Below are 27,999 nucleotides of genomic sequence, written 5' to 3' on the forward strand. Positions count from 1 at the left end.
AGCGTTAGGAATCTTGAGGAATAGCTTTTATATTAACTGGGATTGTCATGTCACTTTTAGGGGAAATTCTAAGAAAACGTCATGACTCTGAGAATTTTCTTAGAATTTGGCCGCTAGGAGCCACTTTTTGCACAAAGATTCTTTAGGGATACGGGCCCTGGAGCCTGGGCCCCAAGGCTTACTTTAAAAGGTTAGAGTAACATGTACGAGCTGTTTGCATTAGAAAGAATAAAAAGTGAAAAGTTTATTAAGGCAATTTAGCAGGAGCAAAGAGTAATAATCCCAAACAAAGTAATCTCATCACAACTGGGTCAGAAAATGCACTTATCCCTGTGTAAAAACCAGCTGGAAGTATGATCTAAATCAATATCCTTCTGAATGAACCATCCAACACTGCAAAAAAAAGCAGATGAAAAGCTAAAAACTACAAAATCTCCACTGTATTTTCCACTGCGAACGTCTTAGCTCCTGTTGCCTGAACTGTTGATCTCACAGGGGGGTGCGTAGATATGGGGGATAGAAACAACTAGAAAAGCACAATGTATCACCACTTGCTGCACCTGTAGGAGACAAAACTGAAGACAACAGACACAGCACCCACAACACAAAACTTTATACACAAATAAGTGTGTGTGTGAGGTAGAGAGTGTGCCTGTGTCTTTGTCACAAATGTCATTGATAATGAGGGTGGGAAGCTGCAGCGACGCCCCCAGAAGCCTGAGGACACACATCCCAACAGGAAGACTGGACGTTACATCTTCTCACTCCGGGAACGTCTAATTACCTGATGTTCACCCACACCATTCTCTCTCTATCCTTCTGATTTACATGATTTACCACAAAGTTCAAACTTTGAAACGCCTTCATTACATTTTCTTTGTCATTCTTAACATAGAAAATTCCATCGTGTTTACACATTCAGGACACATGAACATGCATTTGAACTAATTCAGAGGAATACTTTCTTCTACTTCACCATTTATTTAATGCAACTTGTTTTTATTAAATCAAACGTCAGTCGGCCATTCGGAGATCAGTGACTCCAGTGTGTCACCCTCATCCTGCATATCCTGGGGCTGATATTATGATTTATTGTTATCATTGTTATTCTGTTTTCTGAATCATTATACTGGTTAAACTAAATTATTTTTTTTTTTTTATGTATTTATATTTCACGGGTTTAACAGTCACAACACTCAAACATTAGCCGTCTGATCTTTAATCACATAAAAAGATCTCAGCTGTGATGGCGGGGTGGGCTTCACTCTCGACCTCACGTCAACTGACACAACAAAAGAGACATCCAGTTAGCCTTGGTCCAGGTGCCAGCACTTCCATCTGCCCCTGAGCGCTGGAGTGGTTAGACTGTAGGATTGCCTTAGTTAAACGTGAAGTTTGGGTTTCAAACAAGAAAAGAGAGGGGTGGAAATGAAACTTGTATAGAAGTCCACATGAAAGAAACTGTTCGACTTTCCTCCTATTAGTAGTTTCTAACAGAAAACACTGTGTCTGTGTGTTTAGCTAACCTCTGCACACAAGTATAAATCACTGTTTCCTAAATCTGCCCACCTGCCACCACATCACGCCTCCGACTCAGGCTGTCCCACTCCCTCACACCCACACTCCTGACACCGATGAGCCCCGATATCTGTAGGTGAGTTATTTTATGTCAAAAAACTGTAGCAGGCCCCTCTGGGAAATATATTTTCATTCTACACACTGTTTTGTATGCGGCTCAGGATGATCACGTACAGCATATTTATTGATGACTGTGTTATCCTGGATATTAACACAGTTGTGGGTGTCCAGGGAGAAATGTGAAGGGTTGAGAGAGCAGCCCTGTAGCCAGCTGGGAGTTTGGTCACATCCTCACCAACACCTTCAGTGTTTTACTCTTAAGTGGTTGTTTTCATATTGTTAGGAAGGAAGAAAGCAAGGAAGTCCAAAATACAGTTGCAGGTAGAATCAGCCAGTCAACTTTCCTAGTCTGACTGTATCAAAGGCAGAAGTGTAACCAGGAAGTGCATAGATTTCTGCTGCTGTCTAGATGTTGTATTTTGCAGTGGAGAGCCCTTGTACACGGATCCTTTGGAGCTTTAGATGAACTGTAGCGGGTTAAAAGTCTCAGGGACCACAGAGTTTATGTGTGAGAACTTCAGGGCCACCGGCTTGACGTGATTCCCAGATGATGATAAATACTTTGATGTGTGTAGGACTTCTGCATGTGTTAAAAACTGAATACTTGTCATCACATATTGCCACTACATTGTTCTGTTTGTTGACGTTTGCAGATCTTGGTTTATTTTTCGCACTTCTTCGAGCTTTGAACAGTAAATTTGACACTGAATTTGTTGAGATGTCCACTCATAGGAGGGTTGGCACGTGACTGTTTTCCACTTGTGAATATGCTTTCTCGCTGCAGAACAATGAGCTTCATATTGTTTAGAAATGGGCTTGCAACTGTAGCCAGATTAATGGGCAGTAACACTTACTTTTATTAGATTAATACTGATGTTACCCAGAGGGTAAAGCAGGTCATTACTTAATGGCAGTGGTTGGTAATTCAATCCCTGGGTGCTACATATCGTTGTTACATACTAACCCCACGCTGCTCTATGATGCATCCACTGGAGTGTAAATGTCAGATAAACTGGTTCTTGGGTGAACGAGTGAAGTATTAAGGGCTTTTCCACCATCTTTCCTCTGATTCTATTATTTACAGAATGGTTCTACTGGGGGAATGCATCCTATATATGCAAGTAGTTGAGCTGTACCTCAATAAAAACCACCGAATGAAGTGCAAACACTGCACCGCATTGTCATGGGAAGAAAATGTATAGGAGTATTTAAATAAACAATTCTTCTCTACTGCTCAGTCTGTTTTAAACAGATTCCTGGAACACAGAACACACACTGACAGCGTCCATTTAATCAAGAAAATTATGGTTTTTTGTTTTAGGTCATGGAACAGTAATATTTAATGTTTACATGATTCTGAAGTTTCAACATTTGAAGTACAGCTGCAGCAATAAAATCATTTTTATACATTTTCTGCAACATTGATCACTCATCTTATTGGCAAGTGTTGCATTTTATTACGACTCACCATCCTCCTCATTTGATAACATCTCTATAAGAACAGGGATCATTCAGTGCTTTTGATGCGAGCCTGCACTGTAGCAGAGAGCCTTACCTACAGAGCTCAGGGAGTCTGCAGCAGCAGTTTCCCCTTTATAAATACGGATAAATATACTCATTTATCTTTTACTATTTTAAGTATGAATGATCAAACATTTTTGTGATGTCTGCGGTTTTCACGTTTACAGTTGTTTGAGTCTTTACTGCTGAAGAACGCTTAATATATTATTATTTTGTGTACACTGATTGTATTTGATTTGTCTTTTGCACACGTTTTGTAAGCCTGCTAACGCGAGATGGGAAAATATGTTTTGGACTTTTGAATGCTTTCAATTATGTCAAAGATAAAAACAAGACTGGAACCAAGACAATAAAATAAAAAAAAAAAGACTGACCTGAATGCATAACATAGCATTGAGAGTGTTTAGACAGTGTTGTTCATGGGGGTGGGATTAACTTACTTCTGTTTCTTTGGGCCATAATAATAATATTAACAGTAGTAAGAAATAAGAAGAATGTATTGAACTAAATATCTCTGCACAGTGGTGAGGCCTGTTGGTCAGGGGCTGAGATAAAAAGAGTTTGCAAGTTTGTTGTATTTTATTACATTGTGAGGAACACCTCATAAAGTACATGTGGCACAACAGAAGCAATAATGAAATATAATGAACAGCGATAGACAAATCAACAGGGAACCCAAAGAATTGTATTCAATTACAAAGTGTTATTTTTGTAACATAGTCGTGTTAAAATATTCGGGTGGGATAATCATATATAAAATTATTCTTTAACATCTCATTTGGATGAACATGAACGGATTAGATCTGAGAAGTTTGGTAACAGATTCTTTGAGGAGTAACTATACAAAGTAAAGCAAAACAAGTGTCTCCACTAAACACCTCCACGATAACTTGGTGACATCCATCACCTGCATTATTATCCTGTATATCACCAAGTTTATCAGAGTCCAGCATCACTCCCTTCTGCACATACCTCCACTTTAAGAATATGGACTTTAAAACCCAAAAATCATTGTTGCATGACCAGAAAATTACATCACTCCAAGGAGAAAAGGGAAAACAGATGTTCCCCTTTTCACAGGATTGTCACTGAATTTCATTTCAGTTCTTTTCCTTTCCACATTCCAGCAGCTTCTAGGAAGAGCAGTCAGTTTCTGGTGGCTTTGAAGGAGTTTCCCCTGAAGGTGTCTCACTGGACATCCCAGTATCTCCAGACTCTGCTCCATTGCTCAGTGATAACTTCTCCAGTGCTAAAGGATGGACACAGAGACAATAAGCAAACTCATCCTCATCGTCAATTAAAAGCAACCTGGACAACCAGCAGCAGATCTTCTCCTGTTCTCTATCCTGTTTCCAAACCACTTCAGAAAACTCATCTCTTCACCCTGGCCTTTGACACCTTGTGAGATGTTGCTTTTTAGCTCATTCTATGTTGTTTTTTTAATATAGGGCTGTTTCAATTTGTATGCATTATGTGTAGTATGTGTTTATGTGTATTATGTGTCTGGCTCTCTGTGCAGTTACATCCCATATCGTAGCTGAAGGGGGACTACAAGTCAAGTGGAAATGTGTTATCAGAATTTTTATATATAAAACAAAAGAAACTAAAACAACAACGATGATTTTTCTGAAAAACAGAAAACCCGCAAAATCCAATTTTCCAACATGCACCCGCTTCTACAAAGGTGAAGGTATAAACAGTGCACACCTTCACATATGGACAAAGTCTGTTAAAAGCTCTTTCATTGATCTGCAGATTTCTTCGTACCTTGAAGTGATGCTGAACGGTTGCTAGGTGGTGCTGTGATGCTGTCATCCAGTTCATCTAGGTAGAGTCTGTAGCGATGGCCGCTGTCATCCTCGTACTCCACATTCTCATCATCGCTGTCCACTTCAGGAGCCACATACACGACCTCGAACTCTATCTGTCCTCGCTGACACAGACACAAAGAATTAACCACAAACAGCGATATGCAGGGAGCACGTGTATGTGCGTGCCAGTGTTACCTGCTGAGAGAGAATGGTGACAGCTTCCTTATGTTTGGCATCTCGCAAATTGATGCTGTTGACAGCAAGGATGGCATCTCCAACATGCAGCCCTCCACATCTGTCTGCGGGCTGACTGGGATGGATCTCTGAAATTAAAATGGGAACGCCGTGCTCCTTCCCACCCTGAGAAAGTGAGGCCGAAGGAATGAAATGAGTTGAAAGCAGCTTTAATGCACTATGTCATAATGACACAGATGAACAGCACTATCAGACTGTGTTCTAATGGCGCTTCCATTTCTAAAAGCGATATCACGCAATTGGCTCTTTGAACTCTGGCTGTTACACAACAACTTGTTAATGATATGACACATTGCTCACTACAAAGGTGTATTTCAATTAAATTTCATTTATTTATATACTGCCAAATCACAACAGAAATCACCTCAATGCTCTTTATATTGTAACCTTCATCCTACAATAATCAAACAACCGTCTGAACAAGCACTTGGTGACAGTGGGAAGTCAAACCTCCGGAGGTGAGAGTTGAAGATCTCCCAGACCGGGGCCTACGCCGCACATTCCCAGCTCACGTTTTGGTGCGGCAGGTCTGTCCACCATCCTCCCTCTCCACCTGACCCAACTCACCACTACATGGTGATCAGCTGACAGCTCCGCCCCCTCTTTATCAGTATCCAGAACACCCGGCAGCAGATCTGATGGTACAAAATCGATCATCGACCTAGGGTGTCCTGGTGCCACATGCACTTATCGTCTTCATTATGGACAAACAGTGATTTGCACAGAAATCCAGTAACAAAGAACTGGTCGTTTCAGATCACCCAGGCTGTTCCTCCCAAACATACCAGGTCTCACTGTCATTGCCCACATGAGTGTTGAAGTCTCCCAGTAGGAAGTCACCGGATGAAGCACCCACTCAATGACACCAAGACGGCTATCATTCACTGCATAAAAGCAAATGACATTTAGGACCCGTTCCCCAACCCAAAGGCACAGTGAAGCACCCCTATTGTCCACCAGAAAAACCCCAACGTACTGGCAGCAAGCGCATGATTACAAGAACCCACCCCTGCCTGCCGCCACCCACCAGAACCCAAGCCGTGCGTTGAGGTTAGCTTGTCTATATCTAGCTGATTTTTCTCAACCTCACACACTAGCTTAGACTCCTTCCTCACCAGAGAGGTCACATTCCATTTAAGTAGCCAGCCTTGTTAGCTGGGGATTAGACAACCACGGCCTCTGCCCCTGAGTGCTGCTCGACACACATTGCACCAAACCCCTACCGCGCTAGGTCCTATGGGCTAAGGCCTGGCTACCAGATGGTATCCCTCTCCGTGACTAGCTACAGGATGGGTCCTCGGTAGCCCTATCTCAGGGCAGGGTACACTGGTCTCTTGGTCTTCTTTTATCCATTGGGGTGGACTGAGTGGCTCGTCATCTGGCCCCAGGGCCACTTTGCACTGGACTCAATGCCTCTTTGGATGGGATCTTCCAAAGTCAAGTGTGAGTTGCTGAGAACATTTTTGGCTGAGGTCACAGACATTGTGAATAATCCACCACTGTTACCTGTGTTCAGTGAACCCACAGATACTTGCACTCTCATTGAGGCTTCATTGCTTACTCAAAAAGTAAGTAGAAAGTGGGTCCATGTCCGACTCCAGTTGGAAAGTTTGGACATACATACTTATTGAAACAGCCTTAGACAAAGTGGACATCTAACCAACTGAAGCTTAAACAAGGATGATAGTGCTTCTTAAAGACAAAGAGAATGCAAGGTGCAAGTAAATGTCACCCCCAAGAAATTGGAGGAGATGGTCCTGCTCATTACCACTGATGACCGAAATATGCTATGACCGCATCATCTTAGTAGATGAAAACCCCCTAGCTTCAGATGGGGAGTGAACAGAGAACAGAACCTCGATACTCGATACGATAAAGCGCTATACAAATACAGGCCATTTACCATTTACCATTTTACTTAAGTAAGGTTTGATCCAAACATGGCCAGCTGCTGATTAAAAAGATAAAATACTGAGACTTCTTACTGTAATGGAAATTCCTAGACCCTCATGATCCTCTTTGACCAGCACAACCTTTCGGATAGGGCCAACTCCCTGGGTTTTCTTCAGCATGTCTGGATCCTGTAATTACACACAAAAACAACTTTTGGACGCAGAACTAAAGGTACCAACAGCTTTCACTACTTTGTAGTTTTACACTCACATGTCCCACAGGAGAGGGAAGAGGTCTCTTTGGGTCACTTCGACCTCTACATGCTCGGATCACAGTTTTATGGCGGTGAAGGTGAATTTCTGCCTCCAGTTGATTCCAGAGCTTGTCATGTGCTGGCCCTTTCATGTCACGACCCAGTAACTGTATCTGCTGCACCCTGAAAGACAAACCAAGCAAAGATCTAATTACTGTCTGTATGTGCCATTTAATATCTTACTGAAATATGTAAAACATTTGACATCTGTGACATCACTGGTCATAGGTAAGTATAATGCATGGATCACACATTTCAATTCAATATTATTTATATAGCGCCAAATTACAACAGCAGTCGCCTCAATGCACTTTATATTGTAAGGTAAAGATCCTACAACAATACACACAGAGAAACCCCCAACAATCAAATGTTCCCCTCTGAGCAAGTGCTTGGTGAGAGTGGGAAGGAAAAACGCCCTTTGAACAGGGTGACATTTCTGGCAGAACTAGGCTCTTGCTGGGACGGGCAGCTTGCTGGTTGGGGTTGAGAGAAAGAAAACAGGACCAAATAAAATTAAAAAAACAAAACAAAACAAAAAAAACACACCGTGGAAAAGAACTAGAGATTAATATTGACAAGTGATTAAACACAGAGTGGTGAGTAAGAACAATGAGTGAGATTGGTAACTAAAGAAGAAGCACTCAGTGCACAATGGAAAGCCTCAAGCTGCCTAGACGTATTGCAGCATAACTAATGCTGGGCTTACACTGTGCGATTTTTGAGCCAATTTTGAGTCGTGCGACCGTTTTGGCGATCGGCCCGATTTTGGCCTGCATCGTGTAGTATACGTGGGGTAACGGGAAGCGATTAACTCCTCACGACCAGCTCCCGATCATCAATCGCGACCGTCGTGAGTGTGTCACTGCAGCTTCTCACACTGCGGACGCGCAAACACAAATGTCAGTGTAAAGACGGCGCAGCACGGCAGTGCAGCGTGTGATCTGGACACAAGTGATGGAGGCACAACTTGTAGAACTTTGGAAAGCTCATCCGAGCCTTTTCGATGTGGCCTCACAAAATTATCACGACCACAACAACCGTGAAAATAGTCGGATCTACACTGCTGCTTAATCACAGCTGCCTGATTAATTTTTTTCATTAGCAATTTAGCAAAGTTGATGGTGGTGTGTGTGTGTGTGTGTGTGTGTGTGTGTGTGTGTGTGTGTGTGTGTGTGTGTGTGTGTGTGTGTGTGTGTGAGTGAAAGAAAGAGAGGGAGAGCGAGCGAGCGACAGAATTTCTGTTATAACCTTCATTTTATGGACGCACAGTGTGAGCACTCAGGTCGCATCAGAGCATCGGGCCGTATAGTGTGAGACCTGCATCGTGACCTACCAACTTCTAACCCCTGCGAGTCAATCGTGCAGTTTGAGCAGAAGCTGAATAACGCGACTGAAAAAAAATCGCACAGTGTAAGCCCAGCTTAAGTAAAGATTCAGGGTCACCTGATCCAGCCCTAACCCTAATTAGCTTTATCAACGAGGAAAGTTAGAAGCCTAATTTTAAAAGTGAAGAAGAGAGTGTCTGTGCCCCAAATCTTGGAGCTGGTTCCACAGAAGACGGGCCGGGAAACTTAAGGAGCTGCCTCTTATTATTGGTTTAGACACCATGTTTTAAAGTTTTTTTGGGGTCAAGTACAAAATCTCAGTTTTATCTGAAATTAGAAGCAGGAAATTCATTCAGGTCTTTATGTCTTTAAAAGATTCTTCCAATAAAGGCTCTGCCTTTCAACAATACTGCCTAAGGGAGGCATATCAAATGTAAACTTTATAGTTAAGCTTTCTGTCCCCATTTACACGAACAAATTGACTTAATAGAAAGATATGATTCAAACCACCGCAGCGGAGTGCCTTAATTCCTAGACTTTAAATAAACTAATCCTCTGCAGATGATTAGTTAGCTGTTTTACAATTACTCTTTAAAGGATTTTTGGTGAATGGGAGTTGAAGATTGGCTCGGCAAATGGTGTAAGTACTGCCACCTTAAAGGCCTGTCGTATGTAGCCCATTAACGGGGATAAACAGAGAGCAATACTCATCTACCCTTTGATGTTGCCTACTAATGAGAAGTGATTACTGTGCTACTGAAACAAGGTCCCCCAGAAGAGACCATTTCTCATTCAAATTTATTTTACACTAGAAACTTCACTTTGGTTTTCAGCAACATAGGTACAAAGACTGATAGACATACGTATAATAATTTCTTGTATTTGTTTATTATACTTGTGTATACATGTTATAGTGTGTGCTTTCCTCTTGCACAGGTCCAAACTGATATTTTAATCTCAACAAAACTGTCACCATTATCATGTTCTCAACATGATTACAGACTACACTAAACCCCATCATTTCACTCTTCTCACATTAGTCGTCACTTCCACTGCATGTAGTCTGTGCCACGTGCCTTCATGTGCATGACTTCCTAATTATTATACTAATTGCTTATTAGAATCATCATCATCATCATCATTATTATCATTATTATTATTATTAGAAGTTACCATAATAGTCTTAGCAAACCTAAACTTTGCACTAAAAATAGTTTGAACTTTAACGTCTTACCTGCCAGCCAGTTCCTTGTCCAAGTATTTAGCAGCCAGTCTGGCGCCGTAGACTTCGGCCTGCAGTACTGCCATGTGCCTGCGAAGGGCCTCGTTTTCTTTCTTATATAGTCTGGTTTCTGCCTCCATTTTTGCCTCTGCTAATTTCTCCTTCTTACTGGCCTCGAGCTCCTGTTCCTAGAACAAACACATACATTGTAAGTACAAAATATTAACCTATTTTTTTTAAAATGAATATTATGAAAATGTAATGTTAAATTTGCAAAAATTAATCATGATTAATTACAAATGTTATATGAGGAGGTTAAACTCTGATTTACATTCACATTAGTCTATGTAATTTTATGTAATTTGCAGAAAAATAACCATGAGAAAACTAGGTACACGGGGATAAACCACAGCTGACAGGCTGATCCCAATCTCACTAATAAATAGAAGACTCTTAATGTGGCATTTTTCAACAATTGTAAATTGAATCTATATCAAACTTTGGACTTGAGGGAGTATAGCACAGTGTTTGATAAGAGATTGCCTTATTGTTGAGGTTTTCAAACCTGTTGCTCATTGACAACTACTGTCCTCTGTTACCTTCCAGTTCAGGCACAATGCAGGCTGCGCTCTTTTGGATTTTTATTCCTGGCATGTGCTGGACCTGCTCGCCCAGTTTGGGGCTCACTGCAATGAGTTCTCCAGTTATCACTTGGTATCTATCACTACAGCCCACTTCCCCTGCTTATCCACCACTACTATGTCTGGCAGGATTTCTCAATATTATCCACTTCTTATATCCGCCAGTGGTACATACCATGGAGGAGCCACACTATCAGTTGTGGCTTGCTGATGAACTCATGGACCTTTGTGTTTTCATCCTGGACATTGGTTCTGGCACTCACTAGTCCTCAGCCACCTTCCATCCGCTTAGTATACAGTCTCAGGGTGCTGGACTTGGGGTAAGGCATCCTCCAAGTCTAGGTCACTAACGCTCACTAACGCATGATAAGACGCTTTCTTGTCTTGATGTCAGTGGCTTCTCTCTCTCTCTCAGGCCAGCTGATTATCCCAGCAGGGTATCTGACGACTGGCAGGTGCTGACTGCCTGGATCTTGATCTTGTACTCTCTGCATGTATTTGATGACTGCAGCTTTCCTAGCAGCCTCCCATTTGTCTGTGGAATTCCCAGGCACTTGTAGCTGTCCTCGATGTCTGCGATGTTGCCTTCTGGTAGTGGAATTCCCTCAGTTCTGACTACCTTCCCTCTCTTTGTTGCCATCCGACTACACTTCTCCAGTTCGAATAACACTCTGATGATGCTGTAGATTCTAGTGATGTGGCTCAGTGAATCGATGTCTCGTTCACTCCTGGCACACACTTCCATGTAGAGGAGGTGGCTGACAATTGCTCCATTCCGTAGTTTGTCTGGTCTGGCTAAGGGAGTTCAGGCCTATGCAGAACAGCAGTAGTGACAGAGCATCTTCTTGTTTAATCTTGTACTTGATAATGACTTTTGCGATTGGCTTGAAGTTGGCCTCTAGTGTTGTTCGCCACATCCCCATTGAGTTCCTGACAAAGGCTCTTAGAGTCCTATTGATCTTGTACAATTGTAGGCATTCCAGGACCCATGTGTGAGGCACTGAGTAGTAGGCTTTCTTGTAGTCAATCCAGGCAGTGCACAGGTTGGTCAGTCTGGTCTTACAGTCTATCTACCAGGAGCTGGTGTTTTGCCCATCTGTCCTTTCTTTTCCCTGCTCCATGTGGTGCTGAGGCAGGTTACTGACCAGCAGTTGAACGGGATTGGCCCGTTTTCAGTTAGCCATTCTGGGTTTGTTTGGTCCATTAGCAGCTGACTCATTTGTTAGTTTGCTAGATGCTCATGGAGCACAGTTACAGTGGGGCAAAAAAGTATTTAGTCAGCCACCGATTGTGCAAGTTCGCCCACTTAAAATGATGACAGAGGTCAGTAATTTGCACCAGAGGTACACTGCAACTGTGAGAGACAGAATGTGAAAAAAAAAATCCATGAATTCACATGGTAGGATTTGTAAAGAATTTATTCGTAAATTAGGGTGGAAAATAAGTATTTGGTCACCTCAAACAAGGAAAATCTCTGGCTCTCACAGACCTGTAACGTCTTCTGTAAGAAGCTTTTCTGTCCCCCACTCGTTACCTGTATGAATGGCACCTGTTTGAACTCATCATCTGTATAAAAGACACCTGTCCACAGCCTCAAACAGTCAGACTCCAAACTCCGCCATGGCCAAGACCAAAGAGCTTTCGAAGGACACCAGGAAAAGTATTGTAGACCTGCACCAGACTGGGAAGAGTGAATCTACAATAGGCAAGCAGCTTGGTGTGAAAAAAATCAACTGTGGGAGCAATCATCAGAAAATGGAAGACATACAAGACCACTGATAATCTCCCTCGATCTGGGGCTCCACGCAAGATCTCATCCCGTGGGGTCAAAATGATCATGAGAACGGTGAGCAAAGATCCCAGAACCACACGGGGGGACCTGGTGAATGACCTGCAGAGAGCTGGGACCAAAGTAACAAAGGTCACCATCAGTAACACACTACAATGGCAGGGAATCAAATCCCGCAGTGCCAGACGTGTTCCGCTGCTGAAGCCAGTGCATGTCCAGGCCCGTCTGAAGTTTGCCAGAGAGCACATGGATGATACAGCAGAGGATTGGGAGAATGTCATGTGGTCAGATGAAACCAAAGTAGAACTTTTTGGTATAAACTCAACTCGTCGTGTTTGGAGGAAGAAGAATACTGAGTTGCATCCCAAGAACACCATACCTACTGTGAAGCATGGGGGTGGAAACATCATGCTATGGGGCTGTTTTTCTGCCAAGGGGACAGGACGACTGATCCGTGTTAAGGACAGAATGAATGGGGCCATGTATCGTGAGATTTTGAGCCAAAACCTCCTTCCATCAGTGAGAACTTTGAAGATGAAACGAGGCTGGGTCTTCCAACATGACAATGATCCAAAACACACCGCCCGGGCAACAAAGGAGTGGCTCCGTAAGAAGCATTTGAAAGTCCTGGAGTGGCCTAGCCAGTCTCCAGACCTCAACCCCATAGAAAATCTGTGGCGGGAGTTGAAAGTCCGTGTTGCTCGGCGACAGCCCCAAAACATCACTGCTCTCGAGAAGACCTGCATGGAGGAATGGGCCAAAATACCAGCTACTGTGTGTGCAAACCTGGTAAAGACCTATAGTAAACGTTTGACCTCTGTTATTGCCAACAAAGGTTATGTTACAAAGTATTGAGTTGTATTTTTGTTATTGACCAAATACTTATTTTCCACCCTGATTTACGAATAAATTCTTTACAAATCCTACAATGTGGATTCATGGATTTTTTTTTCACATTCTGTCTCTCACAGTTGAAGTGTACCTCTGGTGCAAATTACTGACCTCTGTCATCATTTTAGGTGGGGGAACTTGCACAATCGGTGGCTGACTAAATACTTTTTTTGCCCCACTGTAGCTTCTGTATGTTAGACTCCTGGTCCCCTCCCCAGTCGGACCAGGAGTGATATGTTCTCGTTAAATTTCTGGCTGTCTAAGTGGTGTCCAAAAAGTTATTAAACTTAGAACAAGCTCTTCCACTCCAGCTTGTTAATGAGCCAAAGACCCAGACATGGTCTTAATTCATTCGAAAGCCTGATGGTTAGCCTTGTCCATGCAAGCTGGAAACCTCAAAAACAGTGTTATTTGTTGTTATCTATGGGTCTTACTCAGAGTTTCTATCTGACTTCTCAGATGTTTTGATTTGGTACTCAGCTCAGCTAAACTAATTAGTGGGGGTGATTTTTGCATTGATGTAGATATTAAAAATGACAGCCTCAACAAGGCCAATTATTAGAAATAAGTGTCTTCTTTCAAAAAATAAAAGAACGCACTCAACACTTAGTCTTACTCTAGATCTTATTATGATATATGGCAAAGCAAATGAACATTAACAGTATTCCCTGAACACCATTTTTTGTCTGATCATTTCTTAAATTTACAACAGTGGATTACACAGCAGTAATGAATTGATTTCATGACACTTGTTTATAGTGTCACAGCTTCACTGCATAAAATGCTGGATACTGTAGCTGCTCTGAAAAGGAAAACCTCAAATCAGAAGTACTTGACTCCTTGGTATAACTCTCAAACATGCACCTTAAAGTAGATAATTCATGGTCGGGAGAAGAAATGACATGTCACTAATTTAGAAGATCATCATTTAGCCTGAAAAAACTGGTCTTTACACTATTAAAAACAGTAGTTAAACCATTTTAACTACTTTAAAGTAGTTAAAATTGCCCATCACAGTACAGAAACTGCTTTAGTGAAGGTTACAAATGATCTTCTTATGGCCTCTGACAGTGGACTCATCTCTGTGCTCGTCCTGCTAGACCTCAGTGCTTGTCCTGCTAGACCTCAGTGCAGCATTCAATACAGTTGTCCATAATGTTTTATTACCGCTATTAGAACATGCTGCAGGTACTAAAAGTCCTATGCTGCAGTATTGTGAATCTCATCTGTATAATACACTCGAATTTCTTCATGTAAATGGAGAGACCTCTTCAAACACTAAGGTTAATTATGGAGTTCCACAGGGTTCAGTGCTAGGACCAATTCTGTTTATGTTTTACATGCTTCCCTTAGGCAGTATCATCAGAAGGCATAGCATATATTTTCACTGCTATGCAGATATCCAACTTTATCTATTCCTTATGCCAGATAACACATACCAATTAGTTAAACTGTGGGAATGTCTTAAAGACAAAGACGTGGATGATATTAGACTCCATCAGAGTATTATTGTGTGCAAATGTTAGATAGAAAGCAGAAAAAAGAAAAAGGCTATATAAAAACAGTTCATTTACCATTCCATTTGTGCAATATTAATTAAAAACATACTGTCTCAGAGTGACACTGAAAAACTAGTTCATGGACAACTATAATTCATTATTATCAGGATGTAGGGATGGGTACCGGTATCCGGTTCTGACATAAACGGTAGTAACCAGACCAAAAAGCGGTGCTTTATTTCGGTGTTTTTTTTTTTTTCCTGAGATATCATACACTTTGGATTCTAGCCAACCATTTTACCTTTCCAAGGATAGTAGGTGGGCCCAGGTACATATGTTCTTTTAGAGCAGAGCTACAGATTAAAAATGCCCAAGGCGAAGTGGTCAAAAGTCTGGCTGTACTTCACAGCAAAAGATACAAACTCAGCAGCCTGCAACAAGTGCTTTAAGGTGATACTGTGCAAAGGAGGTAACACCTCGAAGCTGACAACGAACTTGGCGATGCATAGCGTTTTTTTAAAAGCTGAGAAATGCACTGTATTTGATAGCTTGCTGCGAGACCTCACACCGAGCACATCTACTGCGGGTGTGGTGCCTGTTATCGGACCCGGAGCAACATCCCCCAAAAACCCGAAGAGGAGAGTCCAGGCCGCTAGCCCTGCCGGTGCAGCAGAAATGATGACGGATGATAATGGCAGCAGCAGCCGTTCTTCTCTGCGTGAGTAGCTTAATGTTGTTCGTGTGTAATTTACGTTTAGTAGTTAACCACATTAATAAATTAATGCACGTAAGGTGAACTAGCAAACAGCGTTGTAGTTACATGCGGCTGTCTTCTTGTTTGATGGCAGATACTCCCTTCACCCTGGCCAAAAAGGCTAAAATGACCAAAGAAAAAGTGGAAAACAGCTAAACATGAGAGGTTTTTGGACAAAGTTTGTGTTCTCCATTCTTTAAGCACCGGTTCGAGCACCGTTTAAGCACCGGCACCATTTCAAAAGTACCGGTTTGGCACCGGTATCGGATAAAACCTAAACGATACCCATTCCTATCAGGATGTCTTAAAAACTCGCTGGAAAGCTTTCAGCTCATCTAAAATGCTGCAGCAAGAGTACTGACAGGTACTAGGACAGACAGCATATTTCTCTTACACTGGCTTTTCTTCAATCCAGGATCAAATTTAAAATCCTTCTCATCACATTAAAGATCTTGAATAATCAGGCCCCATCTTATAGTACTAACCTGATAGTACCACATGACCCCATTACAGCACTTCACTCTTAGACTGCAGGATTACTTGTGTCTCATAGGGTATTTAAAATTAGAACGTGAGGCAAAACCTTCATCTCCCACGCATCTCGACTCGGCACCGTTTGCCATGGCTTTTTGGGTTTTCCATTAGGTTACAGTACCTGGTACCAGGTACTTTCTAAGTAGGTACTACAATGTTATCATTGTCACACTGCATGCCACTGATTGGTTGGTCAGCAGCATCACTCAATGAGTCATGAAAGTGTCTTGATCACAAAAATTAAAACCACCATTTTTGAAACCTGGCAAGGGGGGAAATGGCTATAAAAAAAACAAAAAAAAACAATGCCGTGGTCCCCAAGTCTGATGAAAAGCCACACACTGAGCAGCAGGTATGTTCTTGCCTCGATGTCCACCTTTGTTGTCCACGCCCAGATGCGTTGCTATGACGACAAGCACGCACACTGGGTTGTAATGGAAAACCAGGTGATCCAAGTTAGCTCGTGGTGATCTGTGGCAAGTCAATTAGTAGGTACTAATAGAAAAGGGGCTTTAAACTGAACAGTTTTGAACTGGTTTATTCTCCTGGCTTCTATCTCTGGGTTACCTCGCCAAGCAGCTGCCCAAGGCTCTGAGTCTTTGCTTGACAGTTTCTAAGGCCTCAGGACAACTTGCAGCATTTCTTAGGTACCCCTTTTTGCAGTTCCAATAGTTGCCAAGTTTCCTTTGTGCTGCCTTGAGCTTGCCTTTCTCAGTGAAGAATACTGCTCCTTGTGGTTGTTCATCATGTAGCCAAGCATTTCAGTGATCACTGCTGCTGCGGTGTAGATCAGCCAGCTGCTTTCAATAACCGTCGCATTAGGAATTGTCCATAATGCTGCTTTCACATCTTTTAGAAGAACTTCAGAGTTTATTTCAGGTAGTCGTAGTAATTGGACATGGAGGGTCCAGGTTTCCAGCGTAGCCATGATCCTCCATCTCCTCAGGTCAGCTGCTCGCACCTCCAACGCATTCAACACACCAGCTGTTCTTGGGGCTTGGTGGGTGGGAATACCACAGGGACATACCACTTTAGGTGTTTACCCATGAGTGTCTATGATCAATCATGACAGTCTGTGATTTCTACAATGGATGTGAGACAAATCCTACTGTGAAAGTGACTAAAGGTCAAGCTGCAGGCCTGATAACGCCCCTGTCTGTGTACTAAAAGTGTGCCAATCGGCTAGTTGATGTTTTTACTTTATACAAGCAACTTTCACAAGAATGTGTTCCCACCTGTCTTAATACAGCCACTATTGTTACTATGCCACTAGATAACAATGCTGCTTATTGACTTGAGTATTTAACACATCTCCTAGCTAGAAGGGCACCTACACAGAAAGTAGTTTGCTTACAGCTTTGAAACTCACAGTTGATCACTGATTGCAGGCTTTGGTTCTTTGGCTAACTCTGATTTAGTTAACACCCTATCATATGTAAATCAACAAAAGCTTGCATTTTTCATTGGTAGTTAAGAACAGTTTAACTCGAGCCACTTTGATTGCATTGTCAGCAGTTATTTTAAGCATTGTCTCTGACCCTGATTCCCACACTCTGCAAATGGATACTAAACTTCCTCATAAACAAATGTTGAAAACGGCGCAGTCACACCACTTCTTTGACTTTAATTTTCGAAAGTCAAGCCCAACAACTGCATTTGCATTTTGAAGTATCCTTGGGCACATGATGCATGTAAAGAGTACAGTGTGTGTGTGTGTGTGTGTGTGTGTGTGTGTGTGTGTGTGTGTGTGTGTGTGTGTGTGTGTGTGTGTGTGTGTGTGTGTGTGTATATATATATATATTTATTAAGTGTAAATGGTTGAAATGAGGCATGTAGCTACATTTTCTGGGAAAGACACCATTACACCGACTTACCAGCTCTTCTAAGGTTGGTGTAGGCTTTAAAGGAAAATATACAGAAAAAGAAAAGAAAAAAGTCTTTGATTAGAGAAATTGGTACAAAAAGCATTAGAAAGGTTACAAAGCATCAGATATACAGCAGCAGACACCAACCTTGTACAATTTCAACCAGAAATTTAGATTCATCCCTCCATAAAATCTGTTTTATTTTTAGTCTAATTCTTGTATAATTTATCAGCATTTTCTCCAGCCAGCCTGCCTGAGATCATTTCTGAAAAGGCTTCAGTAAATAGTAGATGTATAAACTTAAGGATATGCATTTCTCACAGGTTAGTTTTAATCTGTTTAATTACTGTATGGGGGGCATGTGCAGTTTTTATTTAAGTTAAATATAATGTTTCTTTTACATCTAGTTTTAGTTTTTAATTGACTATAATAACCTTGCTCTGAACCAGGTCAACATCCGATCTGTGACCCCTTCAGCCCTGCATTTCTCCAACTACAGTCCTAAACCATTTATACTTTGTGTAAATTTTTTTAACATAAAGGGGCTAAAATAAGTATTGAACAATTTTATAAGTTAAGATATTTTTGATGGTCCCACTGACATGAAACTCTCACCAGATGTTGGTAAAAACCCATCCAGTCATCATATGCAAAGAAATCAAACCATAAATGACATTATGTGTAATAATGAGAAATGACAGAGGGAAATAGTATTGAACACATTTACTGAAATGTATTTAATACTTGGTCCAAAAAGCTTTGTTGGTGACAGCTTCAAGACACCTCCCGTATGGAGAAATTGCATTTCTGTGATTTTGGCTCCGTGGGCCACTTCCATTAACTCTGAGCTTTAGGTTTTTTTTCCTTATAGATTTTCAGTTGGATTCAGGTCAGCTGATTGGACCGGACCATTCTAACAGATTTATTTTCTTTCACTGAAACCACTTGACAGTTTCCTTTGGGGTGTGTTTTGGATCATTGACTTGCCTCCACCCTTAGATGGCAGCAGATTTTTTCAATCAGGAATGTCTACATTTTTCCACTCATCCTTCCTTCAATTATATGAAGCGTGCCAGTGTTTTATGCTGATAAACAGCCCTACATCATGATGTTTCCACCTCCAAACTTCACTCTGGCTATGGTGTTTTTGCGGCAGTGCCTTTTGACCTCCAAACATGGTGCATATTACTTTTAAGACTAAGCAACATGGCTGCTCCAGCCTGCACGCCAAATACCCTTGGGCAAGATACTAACCCCAAGTTGCTTGCCGGTGCATCCATAAAAAGTACTTAGAAAAAAACATAGAACAAAGTGTTTATATGAACGGTCAAATGAGGCAAGTCGTATAGAGCACTTTGAGTGCTCAGTTAAAGTGGAAAAGTGTTATTAGAAACAGTCCGACTGCTCTGCCCTCTGTAGTCATTTAGACATTTGAGCATCTGGTACTATCCCATCTCCTGGATCCCTGCAGTTTGCCTAAAGAGTCAATAGGTCCGTAGTCAATGCAGTTAACATGGCACTGCACTTCATCCTCCAGCATCTGGACTCTGCAGGAACCTATATCAGGCTAGTTTGTGGACTTGAGTTCCACTTTTAATGCCGTCCTCCCAGCTCTACTACAAGACAACTCTCACAGCCAAATGTTCCCGCTTACACCTGCAGAAGGATCACCGAATTACTGTCTAGGCAGGCATGTCTCACTTTCAACGCATCAGCACCTGTTCTCCTCAGGGCTCTGTACTTTTTCCTCGGCTCTTCTCCCTGTACACCAACATTTGAACCTCTTATTGCCAATCTGTCAAACTCCTTAAGTTTGCAAATGACAAACTCATCGGGCTCATCTCGGGTGGAGATGAATCTGCCTATAGGAGGGAGATGACAATTTCCTTGGAACCATCACCTCCCAGGACCTAAAGTTTGAGCTAAACATCAGCTCACTAACCAAGAAGGCACAGCAGAGGATGTACTTCCTGCATCGGTGGAAAAAAATACAAGCTGCCAAAGTCAATGATGATGCAGTTTTACTCCTCCATCATTTAATCTATCCTCACTTCCTCCATCACCATCTGGTACGCTACTGCCACTACCAAGCACAAAGGCAGACTGCAGCGTATCATCCGCTGCACTGAAGAGGTGACTGGCTGCAATCCTGTACACCCTCCAGGACACTGAATCAGGCAAAGAAGATTGCTGCAGGATGCTGTGGTCAATCACAACCAACACCTCACGCCACAAGGACAGTTTCTTTCCCCTGCTATGTTGGATTACTTAACAACACCCCTTCAATCCGCTTACTGCTCAGTTAACATGCTGCAGTAACAAATTTACTTACTCAGGTTTTATTACACACATGTTTTGTCTACATTGCACCCTTTAGATCTAGAGCATATTCTATTTCTGTACAATTAGTTTTGCACCATGACACCATTTTTGCTCTCTTTAGTGTCACTTGGGAAATAGTTTTTAAAATGCCAAATTTTCGCAGGGGAGTTAATAATTCTAGTCTTGGCATGTCCCAGCAGGAGGAGGCCCTGGGGCAGACCCAGGACAGGCTGGAGAGATTATATCTCTCAGCTGGCTAACGTTAGCCTCTGTGATAACTGATTCTTGTTGAGGGGTGTTATAGTCTAGCGTCACTTAGCAGACGTTAGTTGTCTCAGAGCCCAAAGACAACTGTTAGCAGGCTCAAGTCATCTAAGAGACCTCCATCAGCTTTGAAAGCACATGTGTGGACTTATTTTGGATTCAGAACAAAAGAAGGCAGTAAAGACTATGACAAGAGCTATGCAGTCTGTAAAATCTTCACCGCCAGAGTCAAATACTCGGGTAACACAACAAATTTACAAGTACATGTGTCTAGACACAATAGCGACGTAGGGTCAAATTCTAATTTTAAAATGAAATGAGGTGTTTAACGGACAATTAAAGAAGTTAACTTTTCGAAACTACCAGCAACTTCAACTCGTGCAACAAAAAAAGATAGCGCAGTCCGTACTTGTTTTTATTTGCAAAGACATGCGCCCTCTGAGTGCTGTGGAGAATAAATAATTTTGTAATATGATTAAAACACTGGAGCCCTGTTGCACTGTTCCCTCCCGACAACACTTCACGGACATACTCTGCCAAAGTTGTATCAAGAAGGCAAAGCGACAGTGCTGGACTGTCTCAGCTCAGCACAGACAGTTTCTTTGACATGCGACCCTTGGACTTCGAGAGCCACTGAATGGTAGGCCACTGTTACAGCACATCACAAAACTGATCAGTGGAACCGTCAGTCACACAGGTGAACAAATTCCCCTTTTCAGGTTGCACAAAAAGTGTTCTATTGATGGACACTGCAGAGCTGTACTTTCTTTTATTAGCACTTCATTTTAATAGCACTTTATATTGTCAGTGTTTACTCAGATGAATTCTTCATGCAATTTCATTTTTGATTTATATTTGTTTGTGTTAAGGTAACATAAAAAAGTGCTTCGTTTTGATGCTGCAGAGAGCATTTTTTGGATTAGTGTTTTAAAAGTACTCAATAAGTACATCAACATTTCATTGTTTACTTTTTTCATGTTAAAGAAATAGTCGATATATCAGTAAAGCTGTTTTGTTTGTTTATTTGACATGGCTTCTGATAAGGCAGATGTTAATTTTTCTCCATTCATTTTGAACTTAAAGAGAGAGTGTTTTGTTTCCTCCAGTGAAATGTATCCCTCTATTTTAGTTGAGATAGCTCATGCCAAGCATTTAACAGTTTGGACTGTTTACTGTGAATTTTCCTACACTTAAATTCAGTCTTAATAAACACAAATAGTGTCTGGCTTTTAGTATCGCAATCTATCGTATGGTCTCCCCTGTATTGTGATACATATTGTATCGCTAGATTCTTGCCAATACACACCCCTAACGGAGATGTTTATTTCTGTTTTCCAGCAGAACTTGGCACCTGTCCACAGCACTGAAACTACTACAGTATGCTTACAGTGTTGTTATTCTGCTTGCCGGGGAGTGTTATTGTTGATTAAGACATTAGAAAGACAGAAAAACAGTAAGAAGACCTGGAGTAGAAAGACGAAAGGAGTAAACAGGAATGAAATTTCTCTTGAAATTGTAATGTTACCTCAAAGGAACATACGTGTCTTGGTCCGAGTACAAGAATGACATTGACTTTTTTAATTACAGGCGCATCACTAAGCTGTACACTGTAATGCTATGTCAGCAAGCATGTCTGATACACGTACCTAACGTCATAGACTGAAAACAGAAGACTAGGTTGTCAGTGACAGTGTATTACTCAATGATTGTATAATAAATATGTCATCTTCACTCACTGCAGCCAATCAGTAACTCTGTTACTATTGTTAAATGATTACAAAGGCTGATTGACTGTATTACAGCCGTTCTCCCTACCAGTTTATCTTTGATGCTATCTGACTCCTCAGCTTGGCCTTGCTTGACATGAAGCTGCAGTTGGAGAGCATGAAGCTGCAGGAGCAAGTCGTGGACCTCCCTTTCTGCCACCACCCGTGCAGCTTTAGCTTCGGTCAACTCTGAGCGCAAGTCCACCAGCTGAGCCTAGAGTGAAAGGAAACAACAGAGGGATGGGGCACAGGAAGCAGATGTGTTAGGTGGTTTAAAGGGGCATGGGTCTCAGATCACAGCATCACTGTTTTCGTAGTTTGCAAAACCCAAATCTTACAGTACATACTTTTTTTTTCTTTGTAATTTATGAGTATTAATTATTAGTTACTGTGCGGAAACATTACGATCCCATAAATTTAGCACAACAATGTATTCATGTGGTATTCTAAAGGTCTTTAAAGAAAATAACATATTACATATCCAGGGCTCTAGAGTGCAATCAATTTGGTCGCAAATGCAGGCTAATTTCTCAATGGTGCTACTAAAAAAATCCCTGCGACCAGCTGTTCGAGTAAAAAACAAACAAAAAAAACAAACAAAAAAACCTCTGAAAGGCTCTGTGGCCAACAGCAGACAACATTATGCCCATATCATAAAGGTGCTGCTTAGAGTAGCTGAATGTGCTGCTGAAGCCCCGCAGCACCGACTCTGTGCTGCTGCTACCTTTTGCACTGGTGCACCTAAGAAAAAAAGTTAGGTGCACCAGTGCAACCATGGCAAAAAGTTAGTCTAGAGCCCTGATGTATTTGTTTATTAAAAGCTCTTTATCAAAAGATCTGCAGATGTGTCATTTAGTACTTGAATTAAAGAGGCGGAAAAGATGAAACACTGTTTCACACAAGCCAAGTCTGCCTGACCTTCAGGACATTAATTCATGGACAGACATTCTGTAGCAAAAACAGGGAGAACATGCCAACTCCAGACAGAAAAGGCGGTGACCTTCCTGCGCCTTCTGCTGTAATAGACGCACGTTGAGTAGGGGTGAGTTTCAATAATCAATTTTCCGATTAAAATTGATTTTGGCTTGAATAAAGCAATTCATAAAAATCCTGAATTGCTTTTTAAATATAAATGTATTTTGCCCGAAACGCCAGAATCTCAGGTTAAAGCTCACAAAACTATTTCAACAACCTCCAAACAGCTAAAACAGTAAATGAGTGCAGGTAAACGTATTCCGCACAAACATGTAAACACAAAGCGCAGACCTGACGCATCAAAATCAGTGAGATGTCAGCTTTCTCACCTGAAAGCCAACACCTCACAGCTTCTGCTGCGTCTGGTCGACGCTCTGTGTTTACGTCCTTTTTTTTGTGCTGGGTTCTGAAGCTGCTGTTTCATCACTCTCCAACCGAAACTGACTGAATCAGCAGCAAAAGAAGATCAAAACTAAGCTTTACATTCCGCTTCACTTAAACATAGTCATGAATTCCCTCTTACTTTTGCTGTTTTTCTTCCACCACGATAAAAAAAAAAAAAAAAAAAAAAAAAATCACACTTTTAAAAAATGCTTTTTAAAATTATGACAAATTGCAAAATGCCTCTGTGACTTTGCTCTGCTTCACGAGCAGGTTTTCTTCCGTTTTTGTTCTACTGCTGAATATTTTTAAGGTTAACTGATATAAAAAGCCAGGCCAGGAAAATCTCCTTCATGTTTTTCTGTGTTTTATCCTCAGTTACTTTGACACAAAGGCATCTGCTGTGATGCTTACACCTCTGATGACGTCTCAAAAGTGTCAGTACTGATAAATAAGATAAGATAACTCTTTATTGTCATTGCACAGTCATACATAGTACAGTAGTACAATGAAATTGGAAAACTGTCCTACGTCGGCACTACATATAACACAACACGACACGATATGACACATCACAACGCAACACAAACAACACAGTATATTAACTTAGTATAAAAAAGAAGAATAAGTGTATGTGTATTGCACACTGTTATTATTGCACATTATGATCAGAATTATAATATTTCTGAGGAAAAATTTCCCCGATTCAAATCTAATTGAAATCGGTGGATCGAATCGAATCGGGACCTTGTGAATCAGAATCGAATCAATTCTAGAAATCAGTGATGATACCCAGCCCTATTGCTGAGCTAACAAAACTGTACAATCACAACATTTTTGTCAAAACACAAGTTATGTTTAGTCATTTTTCTCAGTGTATCTGTCCTGACCCCTCCTTGATCCACTTCTGTTCCACCACTGGAAAACATTTAGAAACAAGGTTCAAAGTCTAGGACAGAGGGTTGCTCCATCTGATAGATGGATGGCACAGTGTATATGCATTGTTTAACAAGTTTAACAGCTGGCAGGGTGAATCACCATGATAACAAGCTAAGCTGGAAGAAGCAGGGTTATCTCTAAGCAGGCAATACCACTGGTTCATGCGGATGTCACTCGCACCTGTATCACCTATTTAAACATTGTAAACATAAACATATAGCCCATAATGACAATATTCACAAATGGCAAAGCTTCTTTAGACATGACAACACACCCTAATTACACAGCAAACATTGCTGGGGAAATGCCAAGGAGTTCAGGTGCTGACTTAGTCTTTAAAGCCCCTCTCATTCAAAAGAAGCCTGGGGCCTGCCGACTTACAGACCGAGTCTGACAGCTTTGTGGAAACGTACGGAAGCTTTGAACGGCCTAAACAATAATATGTGTTGGAGCGGATTAGCCTGTTGCTTTAGGTTTGTATTGTTCAAAAATGTCTCAGGCTTTTAATCATGTCTTTATAGTGAGAGCCTTTTTGATTTGTCAAATTAGTAATGACAGGTCGTGTTCTTGAAACAAAAACACACAAATTATTATAATAATATTAATAAGAGAGACACAATACGGATAAGTGAATGACAGTGATAGTGTTTTTAGTTTTATGTTAACATTTACAGAAAAAAAATGAAGGGCACTCCAGAAAACAAACGAGACATTACACCACACAATCCTGATTACATCTAAAGAAAAGATAATCATTGTCACTTTAAGGCCATGACGTAATAATCGAAAAATGCTGAAATTCATTTATTTATTTAAAAAAAACGTTAGCGCTACATAATTATAAAGGATATTTAATAAAGCGGTCAAAGACACCTGAGAACATGTTCTGTATCTAGAAGACAAATGAATGTGAAGTATGCTAACACCTATGTTGGTTTCAATGACCAAACGAAGGCTGCTGTGGATACCATAACCCATGTGATCACAGTTTACAGGTCGGTGCCACAGATGGATAGAAACCCTCAGAAGCACAGGGAGGACACCAAAACACAGGAGTGACTGAAGCCCTGAAAACACCAGTGCTGCTCTGTGGCATTAGTCACTCTGTTAAATCTTGAGTGGAGTCGGCGTGATCATTTCATTAACAGGAAACCCGCTTCCTAATATTAACCGCTCTTCTTAGACGAAATACTAACCTCTAGTTTATGGTTGAGCTGGAAGACAGTCTGAGTTTTATGACAGAGCTGAGCGAAACAAGAGCTGAGGCTGGTCATCTTCTGCCGACCCTCATACGTTATATCCACTTGATCTGGATCTATTTCTCCAAGCAACAGATCCACATCCACGAAAGCCTTATCAAATTCCTTCTCCAGCACTTCTAGCCATCGAAACATGGACATACTGGGGACAAGGCCCGAGTGCTGGCCCGATGGGGAGCATCCAGTCGAAGCAGACATGGTTAGAGCAAGGTAACGCTGATGTTAGCTTTTTGCTAACTTAAAAAATGATGACAAATTAATCTCTGTCAACACCGTTAAAATATCGCTGTAATGTGATGAACACTGTGTTGGTCCGTAGACTTAAAATTCCCGAAAGAAGCAACGTCTAACCAGAACGTCCCACATCAGATTCACGATTTCATCCAAGCAGCCACTACGCAGAAAGCGGCATACAAGAGACCTACGACTACTCCTTCCGCTACTGTGGAACTGTTCCCTGTGGGTGTTCTAGGAACTCCTATTGGACCTGTCGACGTCGTACCGGAAATACATGTTAACGCAGAGCTTGTTCCTGTTCTTACTTTCACAATTAAAGTCTTCTAATGCGAGGAATTTTGTATAAATAATTAAATAACATTATTTATGAATAATATAATTTTAGTAATCTCGGGGCTTTCGTGACATTTGCAAGTTTAATGACTTACTGTGTAGTGTTCCAGTAACACGTATTGTGTAGTTCTGGCTCACTAAATAACTGATGAGGATGTGCAGTTGTGCACTGAACAGGCTCTATCCATGAATGCAGTGCACAAAAAAGCATTATGGTGTATTGCTCGTAGGGATGGGAAGCTTCTGAAGCGCAGGTGTTAGAAAAACCAAGGCCACGGACCATTGTTCCCTCTAATTTTTCATGTGTCTGAGCGAACACACAAACTCCCTGTGAGCAACAGTAGACGTGTGCACTGTGGTCACGCCAGCATCGAATCCATCCAAGTTACATGGCTTATTAAAATAATCCAATTACAGCATTTACAATTATGTTAGACTACTTTTAATTAACTGCTTTAGCCCACTTACAATGAAAAAAAAATCTTGTTCATGACCTGTGTAGTATGTTAACACTATTGGAAGTAACTTAACTTGAAGTAAAAATAACTTGAACTCCAATTTTGAAAACACAAGTTTCTTTTTTTTTTTTTTTATAAAGCCCTGACTTGTATTATGAGTAGGAGTCTGGCCTGGGAGAGAGTCCTGTAACCCTCTGTTTGCAAAATACAGTATATAATGACCAATATTGGGCAATTAATTATATAGTTACTTCTCCAAAAAAGTAACTGAGTTATGCAAGTTTTTTGCAGCTGTTTACCTAAAAATGCAGCCAAGGCGTTTTTAAAAAAAAATAAAATAAACATTTCAAACTATTTACAGAACAATCAGGTGTTCTGCATCAAATTTGATGCAACACAAATTATTTGTGCCACTCCAAAAATTATTTCTGTCCACTATGAGATAAAGGAGAAAAACACTCCTGTAACACCTGTAACATTCAGTGTCACTGTTCTGACACACACAACAAAACTATTGACTACACTACACACTAACTACACAAGATTTGCGCTAAACGTTGCAAATCTCTCACATCTTAAAACACTGCTGTCACTCCTTAAACTTCCCCCCTTCCTAAACAACTAAATGCCATTTGGGGGGTGGTGTTGTTTTTGCTCACAGGCTTTCGAGCGTTTTCCTTATAAAACGCTGTTTTTACCGTTTCGTCCCGCAGTAAATATAAACAACGATAGTATTCAGGAAGAAAACCAAACATTGCATATATATATATATATATATATATATATATATATATATATATATATATATATATATATATATATATATATATATATATATATATATATATATTTATTTATTTATTTATTTTATCATAACTCTGGTTTTACGTGGCCTATCAACACAATTTAAAAACCTGGTATAAAGTCCACACCTTTTCCGTCAATTGCGCCGTCTGTCCTGCTCACATCTCCAATGGTTGTATACGTTGTCATTAACGTGGCTTCACTCCACATCAGCCACGCTGCTTTGCTAACTATAAGGACGCTGTCATAGCCTGTCAACGACGTTGATTAGCTGCGTATATACGAATGTGAATCACAATATTGCCTG

General features: G+C 41.1%; 1 protein-coding gene and 1 long non-coding RNA gene across 3 annotated transcripts; one reads left to right on the forward strand and one right to left on the reverse strand.

Annotated features, from left to right (window-relative positions):
- Positions 1-3,719: 3,719 nt before the first annotated feature.
- Positions 3,720-26,058, reverse strand: gopc (golgi-associated PDZ and coiled-coil motif containing). Of its 2 annotated transcripts, XM_026194118.2 has the most exons (9): positions 25,798-26,058; positions 22,356-22,520; positions 17,964-17,987; positions 9,994-10,169; positions 7,389-7,554; positions 7,211-7,306; positions 5,166-5,330; positions 4,927-5,092; positions 3,720-4,408 (listed from the first exon to the last, which is right to left on the reverse strand). In XM_026194118.2, exons 1-9 carry the CDS (start codon positions 26,056-26,058, stop codon positions 4,293-4,295), a joined length of 1,335 nt encoding a protein of 444 aa, XP_026049903.1. In that variant the 3' UTR covers positions 3,720-4,292. The 2 variants fall into 2 exon arrangements, with proteins under 2 accessions (XP_026049903.1, XP_026049904.1); XM_026194119.2 differs by lacking the exon at positions 17,964-17,987.
- LOC145420313 (uncharacterized) lies at positions 25,798-26,429 on the forward strand. Its single transcript, XR_013901608.1, has 2 exons — positions 25,798-26,070; positions 26,180-26,429. It is a non-coding gene; the product is annotated as an uncharacterized LOC145420313 (long non-coding RNA).
- The last annotated feature ends 1,570 nt before the right edge of the window (positions 26,430-27,999 follow it).

Source organism: Astatotilapia calliptera, chromosome 15 (genome assembly GCF_964374335.1).
Source record: "Astatotilapia calliptera chromosome 15, fAstCal68.1, whole genome shotgun sequence".
NCBI lineage: Eukaryota > Metazoa > Chordata > Actinopteri > Cichliformes > Cichlidae > Astatotilapia > Astatotilapia calliptera.

What these genes read in the sequence shown, in the direction of transcription:
- gopc (XM_026194118.2), bottom strand. Translation starts at nt 26,058, where the DNA reads ATGTCTGCTTCGACTGGATGCTCCCCATCGGGCCAGCACTCGGGCCTT. An exon ending in AGCTCAACCATAAACTAGAG is followed by an intron (nt 22,521 to 25,797) that starts GTTAGTATTTCG and finishes CTTTCACTCTAG; the next exon opens with GCTCAGCTGGTGGACTTGCG. An exon ending in CCGTTCAGCATCACTTCAAG is followed by an intron (nt 4,409 to 4,926) that starts GTACGAAGAAAT and finishes TCCATCCTTTAG; the next exon opens with CACTGGAGAAGTTATCACTG.